Source organism: Scatophagus argus, chromosome 11 (genome assembly GCF_020382885.2).
Source record: "Scatophagus argus isolate fScaArg1 chromosome 11, fScaArg1.pri, whole genome shotgun sequence".
NCBI classification, from domain to species: domain Eukaryota; kingdom Metazoa; phylum Chordata; class Actinopteri; family Scatophagidae; genus Scatophagus; species Scatophagus argus.
Genome location: NC_058503.1, coordinates 23813476 through 23831658, shown reverse-complemented (window position 1 = coordinate 23831658; position 18183 = coordinate 23813476). Strand labels below are relative to the sequence as shown.

The 18183-nt window shown below is 51.6% G+C and overlaps 1 protein-coding gene across 1 annotated transcript in view; it reads left to right on the top strand.

Moving 5' to 3' along the window:
• The window catches only part of LOC124066880 (5-hydroxytryptamine receptor 2A-like), an 18089-nt gene extending 558 nt beyond the window's left edge, over positions 1-17531 (top strand). The window contains exons 1-3 of the mRNA XM_046403705.1: positions 1-76; positions 9744-9944; positions 15159-17531. The exon at positions 1-76 is cut by the window's left edge and continues 558 nt beyond it. Coding sequence (XP_046259661.1) covers positions 1-76; positions 9744-9944; positions 15159-16000 — 1119 coding nt within the window. The 3' untranslated portion in view covers positions 16001-17531. The remainder of the gene's footprint in view (positions 77-9743; positions 9945-15158) is intronic.
• Positions 17532-18183: the final 652 nt, after the last annotated feature.

The window sequence follows — 18183 nt, the reverse complement described above, 5'->3', positions numbered from 1 at the left end:
CTGATGTCGCTGGCAGTCGCCGACATGCTCCTGGGCATCCTGGTCATGCCGGTTTCCATGGTGACCATTCTGTACGGTAAGCACTGAGTGACTCTGACCTTTGGTGTGTGGCACTGAAGTCCAGTGTGTGAATGGTCTGTTGGAGACAGGAAGGAAGTGGTCTGTTTGGAGGAGTTCAGTTTTCATTTGTGCTGTGCATGACTGAATGTGGCTGTGACATCAGAGGCTGCGGTACTTGTACTTCACTTGAGTATTTCAGAAGCTAATGTTGCAGCTGCAGTGTTGCTGAGGAGAACATCTGAACCACACGTCATCACGGTCCATCCAACAGCTGCTGAGCGGTCCAGACTGAGTCAGTTTTCAGTTTTGGGCGTGCTGATCCTTTACGTGAACAAAGACCCGCATGTGGAATCTAAAGTGCAACACGATCAGCAGAAGGTCGCGTCAGATGTGTGTGTGTCGCATCCTGAAGCACTTGGCCTCTGCGTGTCAGCAGGTTTCGTGTTCATAGCCCCGACTCGACCCTGCAGGTCTCGGGTCCCAGCACTCAGAGGGAGGGGGAGGGACGCCGGAGCGTCGCCGGAGCGTCGCCGGAGCGTCGCTCTGTGGGACGCGATCTGCCTTCTGACTAATTTACGGCGCTCGTTCTCATGCAAATAAACTGAAGCTTAAAGCTCCGTGTGAGAGCAGCCAATCGTAACCTTTACAGAGAGCCAAAGTGTGTGTGTGTGAGTGTGTGTGAGTGTGTACGTGTGTGTGAGTGCGTGCGTGTGTGTGTGTGTGTGTGTCCATGTGTGTGTGTGTGTGCGTGTGTGTGTGTATGTGTGCATGTATGTGTCCGTGTGTGAGTGTGTGTGTCCGTGTGTGTGTGAGTGTGTGTGTGTATGTATGTGTCCGTGTGTGAGTGTGTGTGTCCGTGTGTGTGTGTGTGTGTGTGTGTGTGTGTGTGTATGTATGTGTCCGTGTGTGAGTGTGTGTGTCCGTGTGTGTGTGAGTGTGTGTGTGTGTGTGTGTGTGTGTATGTATGTGTCCGTGTGTGAGTGTGTGTGTCCGTGTGTGTGTGAGTGTGTGTTGGACAGTGACAGACTGATAAACAGGAAATGAGAGCAAACCTCAGACTGTGGGGACGGTCTGGGTCTGGATGAGGCTCGAGGGCTCAGGACGGACCTCATTATGTTGGGACGGATGGTGAAGAAATGTGGTTCAGACACTGATGTTCCTCCTCCTCTGAGCTTTCATCTAGCGCCACCACCAGGCCAACACGTTAATGTGTCCAGCTGCTCACAGAGCCACATGTGCCACAGACAGGAAGTCCGGCCGTGGCGTGAAGGGGCGTGTCGAGCCCCTCACAAACACATCAGCTCACCAGCCAAATGCTTTGCTTTGGCTCGTGGCCTGAGTGGCAGGTGTAGCACAGATTCAGATCTCTGCCACAAATCTGTTTGGCCAAAACTAACATTTCAAGCGTCTTGGGAAACGGTGGGATTAGCCGAGCCGAGCGGCCGCGTGGACGCCGTGTGTCCTGTGTGTGACATCTCCTGCTGTCCAACCAGCTGCCTTGCTGTTCTCGTGGTGAATTCCCCAGACAGGAGCTGTCAAAGTAAGCCTGACGGACTGACGCGTCACGTGACGCAGTCCTCCTGACGCCCACCGCCCTCAGGAGCGCCAAGAACTTCCTGCTTCGCTTGATTGGAATTTGCACCCGTGACAGTTGAAGACAGTTGCAGAAGAGGACTGGTTCTGTTTAACGGGTAGGGTGCTGGACTGACGGTCCACAGAGTGTGTCAGACTGGGCGGCAGGTCAAACGGCAAAGTTTTGCAGTTAATCACGTTTGTTTTTTGGCTGAGCTGCTTTCGGCGGCGTGAAGCCGGCAGAAGCCCTCAGAGACAAACTTGTTGCTAATTGCTGTTAACGGCTCACAGACAGAAACGTGCTGATGTGGTTGGTTCTTCGCGGTGCTGGAAGGTCAGCACGACTGATTTGTGGAGAAAATAAAATTCCCATGTGAGATGGTTTACATTTGCTAAAGTTTAATGAGTCTGTCCAGCAGCAATCGGGTGCTGATCGGGTCATTTCTTCATTCCACTGCTGGGAGAACACAGGCGGCGTCGTGGTCCGGCTGGAGACCGGGATCTGCGCCGTCAGGTGGGAGGAAAGCCGTGTTTCCGCTCAGGACTCAGGACTCAGGACTGGCTTTTGTTAGCCAGTCACTCAGTAATCAATGTGTGCCGAGCTGCAGCCTCCGGTCCTTTGGTCACCAGAGGCAACAGTGAAAGGCAGAGGACCAATGGGGACGGAGTATTCCGGGCTGAGCTCAGTTTGCCAGCTCTGGTCTCTGTTCCTGTTCCAGTCCCACCTCTGCTCTTCAGAGGCACACAACCACCTCATTTCATGATTTTTAGGTTGAAACAGACGCATTTTCTGCCTCCCGTCGCTCCATTTGAGCTTCTGGTGTCTGCAGCCAGTCAATGTCTTTGAAGACTTAAAGGCCTGCGTCCTCCCGTCAGCGCTGGCGTCCTCTCTGTCTGCCGTTTGCTCTCAGAGGCCGACCTACAGAGAGACGTCAGGCTGAGTCGTCTTTCTGTGGATGGACAGGATCAGAGTCCATCTGAAAGTGTGCATGTCTCTTCACAAGTTCAGATAAGAAAGTGTTGTGATCTGGAGCTCGCCGTCACCTGAGCTCACCTGTGGGTCAGACGCTGGGTGACCATCAGTCCCATCGGCACTGGGTTGTTAAGGATCATAGTCATTTGATGCACCGCTCCAGAGCACAGCACCGCCACCCACTGGCTGACCCCTGTAAGTGCAACCAAGATGGCAGACAGAAGGCCAGAAACTAGCAGCTCAGGAGCATCAGGAGACCTGTACAGATAAAAATAAGAGTTAATAACAAGAAGAAACAACAAATGAATGAAATTATTGTCAGATGGTAGCGTGATAATGCCGTAAAACACAGCGCAGTGTGAGGCGCACGAGGAGCATCTCCTCAGTGAACCCCGCACATCAGGACAGGAAGTCTTCAGCCTGCGTTAAGCCGCTCTTTACCTTTCCAACAGCTGCTGAGAGAAATTATCGCCTGCATCGCTGCTGCGTCTCGCAAAACAAAAACAAGCATAAACATCACACTTCGAGTGTGAACTGCATCGACATGTGCTGACTAAGATGGGCGTTGCGGTGGATGTGCTCCACTGTGTTTGATGTGCTGGGCCTCACTGACTCTGGACAGACTGACGGACGGACGGACCCTCAGGTCAGCAGGTTGTTGATCACACGGCGAAACGTGATTGTGAAGGAGGGGGGAAGGAGAAAGCACGCAGGCTGAATAGAGCAAACATGGCTGAGGAAATGCTGTTGCTCCGGAGTCCATTTCCACTGCAGTTAAGTCCGTCTGACGGGCGCTAATGATGCGAGCCCACGTTTCACCCGGAGAAGCAGGGCGGGTCTAACAACACTTACACAACAGGGACAAAGTTTGTGGTCGCCTGGACGAGGCGGCTGACCGCCGAAGGCACACGTGGCCTCTAATTCTTCCCCTGGTAGAAGAAGAAGGGTTGCGTGTGAAAGGGAGGGGAGGCGGAGAGTCTCAGCCGTTCGCGCTCGACTGCACGAGATGGGGGAGATTTTCCTCTTTGTGTCCTCTGAGCTGCAGAGCTGAGAACAAAGCAGGACGAACAAAACCCGAGCAGCAGCAGCAGCAGGCGCTCGGATCGTCCGCTTCTTCTCTCTCGCATGAGCGGCCCCAACACAATGAAACAGATGCAAACAAAAGGGCAGGACAATTATCAGGCTCTGCTGGCCAGATGTGAGGCAGCAGGGCCGGAGGTCAGCCTGCGACAGGAAAATGCCAAAATAAGAGCGGGGCTCTGAGACGAGTGCACAAAACCACGTGACAGCAGATAACATGTTTTATAAAGTTCTGTCTGTGAGTGCTGGAAGGTGGTACTTCTACTTTATTTGGGTATTACTTTTGCAAGTTGTACTCCAACACATCTGTCCGATGGACTGCTCTACTGAAGCCGCTGTGAAGTAACGCCTTCCTTCAACTGCACCCGTGGACGACCGAAGACGTCCATCAGTGACGTCCTCACATCTGAGCAGCGCTTGGTCACTTACCTATGAGTTTGACTTGTCGTCATTTTAGCTGTCGAAACCAGAAACAAACTGATCCCGGTGCAGTCACGCTCGCCACGTGTCGGTCCGTCAGCTCCCATGATGCTCTTGGGCTTGACGTGTGTTACTGGTTTTCATTCATTTATGTGCTCACACACTTTAAGTCCCTCGTTTCCTGTAAGTCCTGCGGCTCTGCGCCACTTTAACCTGACAGCCATCATGACAGCCTGAGTCAAACGAGCTGCAAATGAGCTGCCCTGTGAGTCAGACCCGGATCGACCTCACTCATCAGACGTGTGTGTGTGTGTGTGTGTGTTCTGTCTGATCTCACGGTGCGTTCACTGCCAAACCTTTTCATGTGCAAAACAGCCTCCCTCTTTTGGCTAATTAAACGTCTATTTAAACCTCTTCTGGACTGATCACAATAATTAGGACCGCCGTGAGGACAAAGTCCTCTGCTGGTCTGCACATGCTCAGAAGCAGAGTGCGTTAAACCGCAGCAGTAATTAAACATACTGATGGTATTCCAAAGTATTTGTACTGAGTCTGGGCTCAGAATAAAACAAGAAATCAAATTACTAAATTCAACTCGATTAACAAAATGTGCTTTTTGGAGAAATTAAAAATAAAAAACCTCACAGCTACTTTTGTGTTGGTGGACGTTTGACAGCAGCTGAGTTAATGACCAACATTTTATTTCTGAGTACATCACCTGTTGGTGCTTTGGATTCACACACACACACAGGTCTCTATGGCCACGGCGGCCGTGTGACTCACGGACCTCCGTTTGCCACTCGGTGAAGGAAGATGACAGGAGCTGGTGTGAGGTGGAAGGCGTTGCCATGGGCGATGCTGACGCCTGTCAGGCTGCAGGCTGGAGGGACATTATTGTGCTGAGGGATCAGAACAGAGAGAACAAAGACAGAATGCAGGAAATGGACCTGATGTTCACCTGCTTTTCCCTCCGTTGTTTCAAAGGCTTCAGGGCTTCACCATGAGGACCTGTTGGGTCCATGTTCTGCTGCCAGTGCGGCACGGGACTGGACCAGAGAACCACAGAGGTCCTGCAGTGTGAGCAGCTGACTGTCTCTGTCCTCCTCTGTGATGGGGACAGAGGACTGAAAGGTCAAACTGCAGGACAGATGATGAATAGCTCAGACCTGGTCCAGCGTGAACGTGGTCACATACTGTACTCTGCAAACGGGAGGCCTGTGGCATGTTAACATACTAAACTACACTATGTAGACAAAAGTACTGGGACCCCCGATCGTCTTTCCAACAGGGTCTTCAATCACAATCAGAATCAGAAATACTTTGTTGATCCCAGGGGGGAAATTGGGTTGTAACAGGAGTCTGAAGGCCAAGGAGTAACGTCTGTGTGCATGTAGTGAATCATGAACAGAGAGAACATTAGACCTGCTGAACATCAGCACAACGAGCACATCAGTTGTCACTGGCAGCACATTAGCAGCTTTGTATTAACATTTAGCTGAAATATATTCCAACCAAATTCCAACCGAAAGACGTTGGGAAGATTTTCAAAGAAACGCTGAAGACGAGACAAAGTGAGGCATCACGCCGCCGTCAGCGTGTGTGTGTTGTGGCTGCAGCTCGGCTCACTGCGAGCTGATTACAGTCATCAGAGCTGTTTGTGCAATTACATTAACACACACACCGAGGGCCACGAGCTCCTCACACACACACAGAGACAAGGCGAGCAGGAGACGATGGCTTCCAGGTCACAAAAGACGAGCGGATGTGTGAGAACTGAGGCGTCCCCTGGACTGGACAGTCAGAGCTGGACACTTTGCTCTGAGCTCACTTTGTCTGGATCTGCTCAACGTGATGACCTCAAACTGAGACACACACACACACACACACACACACACACACTGCTCAGTATCCAGGCTGCTGGATCTGCCCACTGACCTCCTGTGTCTCTTTCTTTCTCCTGTTGACTTCCTGTCTGAAACCTGGTGCCACACTTTAATGTCACCTCCCGCAACGCGTCTCGACTCGAACGTTCCTGAGATCAGTGAAAACGAGTGCAGCTCTGACTCGTCTTTAAATGCTCGTGAAACAGGACGGAGCCCACAGGATGAACTCACTGAGAGTTAGCTTAGCATCAGGGCTAAAGCCTCGTGAGGTTTAGAAAAAGGTCAAAGACACATGGATTTTCACAGTAAAGGTTTGCCACATGCTTTTATTGTAGCAGGAGCTTCGAGCGGAGGTCAGTATGAGGCCAGTGTTGGCATTCAGGTGTGTGTAGACTCCATGTTACATCTGCCTTCCTCCTCCTCCTCGTCCTCCTCCTCCTCATCTCCCTCCAGATTGTCTCTGCTTCTCTTTCATCAGATCAACCTTCAGCGAGCGACTCTGCCCTCTCGGGAGCTCATTTTCCTGCTCTTCATTTCCACTCGCTCTTCTTCTTCTTCTTCTATCAATTATTTTCACATTTCTTTGCTTTTGAAATCACGTGGCTGAGCACAAGGTCGTCTCTGCCGCAGGAGTCCTGTTTCCTTCTTCATCAGGACTCGAGATCCATGAAACACTCAGTCTCTCCTGATGTCCTGCAGCACTAAAAGGTTTTTCACCCAGTAAGAGCAGGTGACTGAATCATCAGAAGAAAACAACATGGAGGACAGCGTTACCGTGGTTACTATTTAACATCTTTTCCTTCAGTCTCCCTTTTTAAGTCAACACAGACTGAAGGACGTCAGACTGCTGTCAGACAAACGGAAAAGTGTTTCCGGGTCGGCATCCCGAGCTTCGTCACCACGTATGTGTTTCTGTCTCCACGAGGGACAGTGGACAGGGACAGAGTACACAGCATCCTGTCTGAAAACATCTTTCACATTGTGGGCTTCATCTTTGTGACTTTATAAAACAGGTTTGAAAAATTCATGAGGGCAGGAACAAACACAAACAGCAGGTGTGCTGTTACAGGTGTGTGTCACAGGAAGTGACACACACACACACACACACACACACACTCAGAGCTCTGCTGAGCCTCTGATCTCGGCTCCCTGGGAGACGACTGAGGTAATCAGGTGTCTTCATGTCCATCGGCTGATCGATGGACGCTCTGTGGACTCGCCACATCACAAACCAATCGCATGCTGAGCCTCACGGCGGCGTGAACTTCACCTGTGAGTGACTCACCTCAGTCGGTGACAAACCTGACCGAGTTCACACACCAAATGCTCACTCACCGTCACTTCTGAGTACAAATGTGAGGCACTTTACCTGAGCTGGCACACACGAGTTCCTCACCTGACAGGTGAAATACTGACGTCATGGGACACATGACGTCAGGACAAACCAAACAAGGTTTGTCTTACAGTCATGTGTGTCCTGTAAAGACGTCATGTGAGTCCAGTTCAGATTCACACAAGACACGAACACCAAATGCTCACATCCAGACTGAACCCTGGTGCCCCCCTCTGAGGTGTGACCCCTCTCCACAGGTGACACCAGCAGAGTGTCAAACTGCTGAACTGACACAGCAAGGACAGGGTCAGGGATACCTGACAGGTGCAGGTGCAGGTGTGGGTCTGAGACAGCCAATCAGGTTAGGAAATCAATCAAATGTCAATTATTGTCTGATTGTCCCTCTGTGATGGGCTCGTCTCCCACCTCGTCTAAAGACTCTGCTGAGCGTGTCAAAGTGAACGTGAGGATCCTGAACTGAAGGTCGGTTTGAGGTGAAGCGAAAGTCTCGACACCTCAGGACAAACCAGCTTGCATTCAAAGGACATTTCAAACCTGTCACCATAATCAATAACTGACCACTTGTCTTCTTAGTTGGAGAGCAAAACAGTTCATTGATTGATAGATTTTGTTGCAGTTGGGTTCAAAACAAATTCAAATTCAAACTTGATGCAGCGAAGATCCAGCAGTGAGATGAATCACCAGCTCAGCAGAGTCTGGTGAACCTGAAAGGTGCCCCAAACGTTTCTGATCCTCAGACTCCACGCCAGAATGTCCACCTGTTGTCTTCAGTTCAATTGTGTCCCCGAAGAACAAGAAGACAGAGAGGACATGAAAATCAGAGTCAAATCCAAACCGAACGAGACGCAGGGGCTGAAAGACAGAAGACAGTCTGACCGAGGAGCTGAACGTGAGAACAAGGTGAACGAGTCAGAGAAGGACAGAGGACACCAGGGGAGGACGGGGGAGCGGACAAGGAGGTGACGGCCGAGAGTCTGGCAGTGACACTGAGCGGCACAGATGACTCAAATCATCAAACCGAAATAGGTAATAATACTAATAAATAACCGAAATCCCTGAGACGTAAACCCACGAACGTGTTGAAACCTGCTCTGAGATTCTGCTTCCAGGCTGAATCCTCATTCTGGACGTGGACTGAAGAACTCATCCACCAGCAGCTGATTCTAAAAGCTAGACGAGATGTGGACCCCGAGAGGGACAGAGCCGGTGGACACACCCGGTCCAGTCGTTTTATCCACACACAGCTGGACTGGACGCCCTCTCCAGACAGGATCTCATCTCCACCTGAGCACCTGAGGCTGCCAGCAGCCCATAATATCAAAAACAATGTTGCCATGGCAACACAATGGCTAAGACAGCCTAAAGCGCTACCGTAGCGAGGATAAACCCTTTTGGTCGGACTTTGGTCATCCCAGCATGTTGTCTGATCTGTCCTCAGGAGGACACTCGCTGTGTAAGGAACATAAAACACACCAGCTGCCATCCACACTGTAACATCATGAAGGCTCCGACCGCAGCTCAGGGATTACACTTCCCTTCACAGGCCTATATTTAGACACACCGCTGCTGTGTGTGTGTGTGTGTGAGACTCTGTGTGTGTGTGACTCTGTGTGTGTGACTCTGTGTGTGTGTGTGTGTATGTGACTCTGTGTGTGTGTGTATGTGACTCTGTGTGTGTGTGTGTGTGTGTGAGACTCTGTGTGTGTGTGTGACTCTGTGTGTGTGACTCTGTGTGTGTGTGTGTGTATGTGACTCTGTGTGTGTGTGTGTGTGACTCTGTGTGTGTGTGTGTGTGACTCTGTGTGAGCTCGCGGTGGTCTGGATGACTCATCCCATTATCACCCGGTGGTCTCTGGGTCTAATCTTTTCACAGCGAGTCCATGAAAACCTGCATGCGGTCCAGCTGATGTCTTGTGAGACAGAGTCCACTCACATTCAGTAGTCAGGACTAAAACAAATGTTGTTCCAGCGTGCCATCAGACAGCAGCCTGTGAGTCACATGGGCGACGCTCGCTCAACGATTGGATGCAGCAGGTTACTGAAGCTCATGTGTTTGTCTCGTCTGGCAGAAGTGACGAAGATCGGGATCGGTTCACTGGACCGGTTCACGAGTCCTCAGCAGACAGTAACTGCAGTGGACACCCGTGAGTGTCTGTTGTTTACCGTGTGCTGTGTTTAAGCAGAGTCTGTGAGAACTGAAACGTCCTGACAAAGTGACAGACAGACGGTCTGAGACTGTCTCGCACTCGGATCGAGAGACAGTTCACAGGCGAGTCAGGCAGGTTTCTGTGCGCCCTGTTGTGTTCTCCCTCTCGAAGGGTCGTTGAGCTGTCGGTGAACTCTACGAGGTCCAAAACCGGGACACTAACCTGTCCGTCCATCTACCTGTCCCTTCTTGCAGACTACGGGTGGCCCCTGCCCTCGGACCTTTGTCCCATCTGGATCTACCTGGACGTCCTGTTCTCCACGGCGTCCATCATGCACCTCTGCGCCATCTCTCTGGATCGATACATCGGCATACGAAACCCGATCCACCACAGCCGCTTCAACTCCCACACCAAAGCTCGCATCAAGATCATGGCAGTGTGGACCATTTCAGTGGGTAAGAACACACACACACACACACACACACACACACACACACACACACCTGAACCCTCTGACTGTGGTGCAGCTCTGTGCCTCTGATGGTTCTTGTTACGTTATGGAGGTGAGGGAACAATCAGGTCCTCATAGCTGGCTCGTGTCCCTGGTGTCCAGCGGCTCAGCCAGCGGACGCAGACGACGGCCCGCAGCCTCACGGGGCTGGCGGCGGTGGGCCGAGGGCTGATCGGCCCTGCAGGGCTCTGATTTACCCTGACTGCCTCAAAACAAGTGACAAATGACATTTGAGTCAGCAAAGTGCAGAATAAACCACCAGTTAGCGTTTGGCTGATGTTGAATTACTGGAAAACTTTTCCACTTTTCCCGTCCTAACTGATTTGTTTTTCTCGTTATTAGTCAGCAGGCTTTCACAGTAAGCTAATTAAGAAGAGAAATGGTGGAAAGGTTGACTTGTCTCCAGGTGGCAGCGGGCCCAGGCCTCAGATCTGATCAAACCAACGCATGGCGGCAGCACCGCAGCTCTGATTTACAGCAACACGACCGACAGGAGAGAAGACAAGCATCGCCGAGTGACGCCAACGTCCGCAGCACAACGAGGAGCACCAAAGCAAAAGAAACGTGCTTCGCTTGTTGGCAACTTAAGGTTACAAGATCTGCCACGTCCAGACCACCGACGGCAAAGAGGCACAAATGACTTCATCACATTCAATAACTCCATGAAAGTGACTTCCTGTCAGTCCAGGTCACATCCATCGCTCATAAAGGACAACATTCACTCCGTCTGTCAGTCACTCAGAGGTCAGAGGTCGGCTGTCAGGCGTCCATCACGCAGACGTCTCATGTCTGCTGACCTGAGCGACACTCAGACTCTTTGAGTCCTGCAGAGACAAAACAGACAAGTCCCTCAGGACGCTGGCCTACAGAGTCTGTCTGTGGTGGCTTTTTAGCTCCTCTGCGGGAGGTTATGAAAGGGTTATTTGTGTTTACTGCAGAAACCGATCAAACTGGTCCCACTGGAGCCTCCGTCAGTCCTTGAGGCGCCCATCGACAAGCTGAGGGATTTCCCCCACCCAGAGTTTCTCTCTGGGATCCTCCGAGGTCCTGTGGGACCGTCTCCTGTGGACGGGAGGTGGACGGGTCACACAAAGGTGAAATCTTGGCTGCAGAAAACAAGTCGATCCCCCGAGCACAATAACCTGTTCATGGCTGGCTTACATCGGTCACACTCAGGTAGGCGGAGGTGTGGAGGACGCCGTGAGGAGGGGGACAGCAGACAGAAGACAAAGACAGAAGGGAGAGAGACTCATTTTTCCTGAAAGCAAACCACCCGTGATCCACTCACCGTGTTTTCTCCCAGCCTCATTGACCGAAAACAAAGGCACTAATTCATTGAGCGCGAGCTGTCAGCCCTGTTTAAAGCCTCTGAGGTCCTCGGCAGCCCTGAGGTCTGTGTTTGCTTCCTGTTGCCTCCACTTCATTAGCTCGGTCGTCCTGCGCTGCGGCTGCTAATGACCGAGTCGTGCCGGAGCTGCTGAGAGCTAATTCAGCCTTCCTTCCTACAGTGCAGATCCACAGCACGATAGCAGGCCTTCGCTCATCATTTACATTCGCTTCCCTGTAAAAGTCAGCTGCTTTTCCAGTGCGGACGCCCGGGAGAGTTTGGCTCGGTGAGAATATGCGTCACGCGCAGAGACAGCGTGAGGTGGTGTGGATGCTGTCGGTCCCTCGGCGAGCTGCGACGTAAAGCCCGGGACAGTAAAGGTCACAGCAAAAGCACACAAACTGGACTGCTGAGCTGCTGTCTCATGTTTCGGTACTTTGCCGTCCACGCTCACGTTCTTTCATTTGTGGTTTCTCACCACGTGTGCTTCCTCTGTGACAGGAAACAAGAAGCGACTCAGAGTGTTTAGCGTTCAGCTGAGAGCGTCCACCTTACACTCACTTAACTCCTGCATGCAGGCACAGCTGTGAGTGGGATTAGTGTTGGGGCTGTGTGACAGGAGCATGAGACACAGCAGGCTCCGCCCTCAGGCGGCGTCACGGCAGGGCGGACACGCCTCAGTGACACCTGGCCGGAACACTAACGTGGACTCGCTCTGTCCTCGGGTTGGTTTGGACGAGGAAGCGTCTCGTGGGGCTGTGGAGGCTGAAGCTCCTGCTGTGAGGCCAGGTCACGCTCTGCTCTGATTGGACGCAACGTCAGGATTCACACACTGATGCACAGAGGAGGAGAGGGTGTATACACACACACACACACACACACACACTCATACACACTCACTCACACACACACACACACACACACACACACACACACACACACTCACACTTCAGCTGTGGGTCCGGTCGGGGCTGCATGTGGGACTCGAGCGGCTGAACGCTCGCCCTCCTCGTGCAGATGCTGCCGTAGACGCGTGTCGGTGGACTGTGACCAACCAGCTGACAAACGGCAGCCGGTGCTGCGCTGAACCTTTCCAGGTGAGACCGGCGCTGTGGAGCAGGTGCCGCAGCTGGACGGGAGGCTCAGGTGTGAAGCTGTGAAGCTTCAGCTTCAGTGCAAACGTCTCCAAACTGGAAGCATTACGCATCATTTCCTGTGAGGCTTCTTCTCTCTGCTCACTGAGGTGTGAAGACATCTGTGTGCTACGTCCTGCTGAAGAGCTCACCTGCGTGAAGCGAGACACCTGGAGAAAGACAAAGACGTGAAGTCCCTCCCTTCGTCCATAATGTAGCCTGTATGGTGTGACTGTTGTTGGTGTTTTGGCTGTGAGCAGTAGAGACAGTAGATAAAGTTCCATTAGATCAGATGTTCATGGCTTTTTTCCAGTGAAATATCTCTCTGTAGTATTATTGATTTGCGGCGTCATGCGCCAGTTTACTGCATTCGCCATCTTGGTTTCACACACGCAGACTTCAAACGTCTGCTGTAGGCGTCGTCAGGGAAACGCAAAAGGCCCGTAACACGCCAAGCCCAAACCGCGTGATTGTGGTCACGTTCACGCGATGATAACTGACGTTAGCCTACCGCAACGTAACGCTGCTGGTCGGAAATCTTTAACCGACCAATCGGCACGCATTAGCAGAATGCTAACGCTTTAAGGGAAGAGAAACAGGCGTTAGTATTTGTTCTTATCGATTCTGACATACAATCAATCAATACGTTGAGGCGAGACGTTGCGGTGGATCTCGTAGCGCATCACCTCAACGTCAACAGGCAGCGTGATGAGCAGCACCCTGCTGGATCAGTGGGGTGTGACTGATCATTAATCCGATTATCTGGCTCGGGCCCATCAGCCGGCGTCTGCTCGCTCTCCTCGTCGTCTCTAAAGCGACTCCCTCGCCTGCTTCCTCTCGCTCGATCGGCTTTCATCTCCTCTCGTCGAGTTGTTTCCCCTCCGTCTTCTGTCTCTCGTTTCATGTATTTGGAGCACCGAGCTGCCGTCAGGGAAGAAGACCAAAAACCGCCTTTTGATTTCTGCATTCTGTTTGAGTGTGGCGTGAGGGACGCTCGCCTCGGCGGGATTACGAGACGATCGACAACATCACCTCAGCCAACAACATGTGATCAGCTGGACAGCAGTTCACTGCCTGGAATGAGATCTTCTGTCTCTCATTCAGGTCTGCGAGTGCATTTAAAAACTCGCTGTGATTGGTCTTTATCCTCCTCCTTCTCCTCCTCCTCCTCCTTCCCTTCATCCTCCTCCTCCTCCTCCTCCTTCCCTTCATCCTCCTCCTCCTCCTCCTCATCCTCCTCCTCTTCTTCATCCTCCTCCCCTTCATCCTCCTCCTCCTCCCCCTAATCCCCCTCACCCTCCTCCTCCTCCTCCTCCTCATCCTCATCCTCCTCCTCCTCCTCCTCATCCTCCTCCTCTTCTTCATCCTCCTCCCCTTCATCCTCCTCCTCCTCCCCCTAATCCCCCTCACCCTCCTCCTCCTCCTCCTCCTCATCCTCATCCTCCTCCTGTTCTTCATCCTCCTCCCCCTCCGCCCCTTCATCCTCATCCTCCACCATCTCTCACTTCTGTCACTTTTGTTACGAGCAGGTAATGAGGACCTGGCGTGAGGAAGACTGGTCAGGTTATCTCCTCCCACTGAGTTCGTGTTGATGCGGATCGAGTCACAAGCGGGTCATCCAACACTATTTTAGTCCGTTTTTTATTTTTCAGAACGTGCGGCTGCAGTGGACGCTCAGGACACCACGAGACAAAATCAGCAGTGACAAAAGGAGGAATTTTCGGGGGAGGAAATGAAATGGCGAGCTGCTATTTCCTTTCCTTCCTTTCCTTCCTTCCAGAACAACACAATAACACCAGCTGAGCTGCAGGGACGAGCTCATTTTCCTCAGATGTTGTCAATCAGCAGTGGCTGTCCTGAGAAACACCTGACAGGCTCCACCAATGAGAACGTTTGGTGGATTTTAAGTGGATGAAAGCTGTTTGTAGCTGACATGTAAGAAGAGCACAACATCACCAGAAGGCTGCTGACACTTTGTCATTTCAAACATGTTCGGTGGTTAGCACAGACTCCCCTGTGCTCAGATCTGACACTTCCTGTGTGGAGTTAGCGTGAGCGCTTACGACTACGCTGTGCAGGTCAGGCTGATGGGTGACTGGCCTCACCATGCAGGTGTACCTCGCTGCTCGCCCTCCGTCAGCTGGGACGAGGGGTCAGAGGTCAGAGCAGCCCACCAGAGCGGCTAGCATGACTGCACATAGCAGGAGATGAGTTCATTCATGCACGACATGCGTACAAACAGATGTCCTCTGTATCCATAAGCAACCAGATCAACGCACATCATCGGGTCTCCCGGTCTGCTCGGTTTCTGTGTGCTGCTGAGTCATTCAGAACAGAGCGCTTTGCACTGCCTGCAGTTCATTATGCTGCATTATTTGGTCGAGTGGTTACTGCTTACTTTTTATCCACAGTGTGGACGTGAACAGACTTCATAAGAAGACTGTGGACCACAGAAACAGGAAAGGACACACATGCACGTTTGCTTTGGTTACACTTTGGACCAGACAACTTGTCCTCAACTCAGTTTTGTGCCATGTCAGGTTAATCCACCGCTTGTGGTTTTTGTTGTTGCTCCTGTCTAAGTGAAGGAAGTGGAAACAGTCAGCAGTGCAGAACCTGGTCCTGACCGCTCCTCACACAAACAGCCACACATCACATTGTCTGTTTCCTTCTCATCTTGTTTCCTTCCTCTCTGCAGGGATCTCCATGCCGATTCCTGTGCTGGGACTCCGAGACCACTCCAAGGTCTTCAAAGACGGCAGCTGCCTGCTGACAGATGACAACTTTGTGCTAGTTGGCTCCTTCGTGGCCTTCTTCGTGCCCCTCACCATCATGGTCGTCACCTACTTCCTGACCATCAACGCGCTGCAGAACGAAGCCACGCTCTGTCTGGACCAGCTGGTCCCGCGGCCCAAATGGAGCACAACATTCACCTTGAGTTTCTTACCACAAACCTCGCTGTCCTCTGAGAAACTCTTCAGGCGCTCAATAAGCCGCGAGGCCGGCGGCAGAGGAAGCAGCGGTGGCCTGGGAGGCGCCCGCGGGAGCGTCTCCGGCTCGCTGTTCGGACGCCGTACCATGCAGTCCATCAGCAACGAGCAGAAGGCGTCTAAAGTGCTGGGTGTGGTGTTTTTTCTCTTTGTGGTCATGTGGTGCCCGTTTTTCATCACCAACGTGCTGGTGGTGGTCTGTGACCCGGCCGTGTGTGACGCAGGACTCATGGGAAACCTGCTGAACATTTTCGTGTGGGTGGGATACCTGTCCTCCGCAGTGAATCCGCTGGTCTACACCCTGTTCAATAAAACGTACCGAGCGGCGTTCCTGCGCTACGTCCGCTGCCAGTACCAGCCAGAGAAGAAGCCCCTGCAGCTCATACTGGTGAACACCATCCCGCCGCTGGCTTACAGCTCCACCCAGCTGCCCCTGGCCAACATCGGGAGGCTACGAAACGGAGAGTCGCACTCTAGTGGCGAACTGAAGGACACAGAAAAGTGTAGGTCGGACAAAAGTCATGGCGACAGGGACGAGAGCCGCGTGTGAGCGCACATCAGACTGAAATGAAAGCGATCCTGGTCTCGTCACACGTGGGAGCGAAGGGTTTGAGGGTCAAAGTGCCAAAGACAAAGTGCCTCCCAGTCAGGATGTTACAAAAACTGAGCTGATGGCTTCCCAGACCTGCCACCAAGATTTAAAACAGAGCTGCTGGGCCTCACCATGTCAACAGGGTCCAGATCAGCTCCATCGAGTCTGACTTTTATTACAACAAAGACACCTTTTAATAAGTCTGCGTCCACGAATCAGTGCTTCATGGACCGACTCCCAAAACCTCTTTGGTCTTCTGCCACACAGCCAGAAATTTCATATCACTTTGTTTTTCACATCATCTTTTGTTTCTGAGAGTCAAATTTAAAAATAAGGTGTGTGCTGGAAGGGACAGTCCATGCAAATGATGTGAGACGCTCACGATTCACCCACTTCGTACCAAACTCTGAGTGAAAGGGTGAACCAAAGGGTGAACCAAAGGGCGAACCAAAGGGTGAACCAAAGGGCGAACCAAAGGGTGAACCAAAGGGTGAACCAAAGCGTGGACACCGCGGTGACCTCAGCTCCCCTTCGCGCTGCTGCCTGGCATCAGGCAGCCTCTACCTCCCATCATTCCTTTGGATGGATCAGCAGGGATTAGACTGGATTTCCTCCCACTTTATCAGATGTCAGAGATGCAGGATGCGCCTGACGCTCCGGGACTCCAGAGCCTCCCGGGGGTCGGATAAAGCTGCCAAACAGGGAAGGAAAAGCTCCTGCTGCTTCTGTGTTTTCTGTTGAAAATAACAGCAAGACAAAATATGATGTCTGCTCGTAAGAACATGAAGTCACAGAGACAACGTCAATAAATCTATATTTGTATTTTGTGCAGATATGTGAATAAATAAATGTGTGTGATTGAAATGTTTAGTTGTTTAGCCATGATAGGATGCAGTGTGAGGATCGTAACACGAGGAGGATTTAACTGCACATGTTTCCGTCATAAGAGTCACACTTTGCACTGCGGGGTTGGCAGACTGTCAGTGAACACATTTGTTTACCCACAGACACTGAGGCTTTCCTCCAGGCTGCGCCACGTTTCACAGTGCGGCGATATGGATCTGCTGCAGAGGACGGACGAGGGCTGGATTAGCGTACGTAGGCAGGAAAGGTGTGTTCAGACCAGAGACCAAAGCCAAAGGAAAAACGTGACACAAATTCAGTGCAGGCAAAGCAAACAAAGACACAAGCGTGTGAGGTTCACTGGTTCACGACGGACTCAGCCTGGTTAAAGTGTGCAGCGCAGGTCGACCCCGAGTCCGCCACAATCCACATGAGCACACACATCGCTAGTTTTATATTAGTTTGCAACATGCTTCAATGGAATTACTGTCAACGTGAAAATAAACCACATTTTTAAAAGATTTCCCGCAGAATCTCCAGGATAAACGTTGACTCCGTGTATTTCAATTAACGACGTGTATTTCTACTAACCAGGACTCACGTTGATCAGTGAGTCTCGGTTTGGTCAGTTATGTTGTGACGATGCCATCCAGAAGGTCTGGTTGGTTTAGGCGCTTTATGTCTTGGAAAAGATCACATGATTTTCTCCCCACAAACCAGATGTGCAGAGGTTACCACGGCGGCAGCAGCAGCAGCACCTCCACCTCCACCTCCCCCACTGCTGACATGTTAACGTGAAATGTTAATGTTCAGTTTCAACATTTTATTCTGGTGGCTCAACTTAAATTCAACATATCATCACTCTTCGTTAGCTGAGTGAGCTGAGCAGCTCGGCCGACTCTGTCACAAACATCATGGTGCATTTACTGACCGTGTTTCATGTAGGAGCGCTGAATTTCCTCTAATCGATGGCAAAAACAACGAGGAGTTCACATCCAAGATGCTGAACATTCATGTGAAGTCCACCAAAAATAATCATCAGCATCAGCTCAGCAGACGGCTGCTGTCAGATTTACAGCAAGATGCTGAGACACAAGCTGCGTTCACAACCAAACAGAAAAGTTTCTTCATCTGTTCAGACCGTCCAGATGAACGGCAGGTCGTCCGCCGGTCGCAGCTCAGTATTCTGCCTGTCCACATCCTGTTTGGTTCAGAGAGTGAACCCAGTCGGGCTTCTCCAAGGAAAACTCAGTTTAGTTTTATTTTCTGGCCTTAAGTCCTCTCTGTTGTGGTAAAAA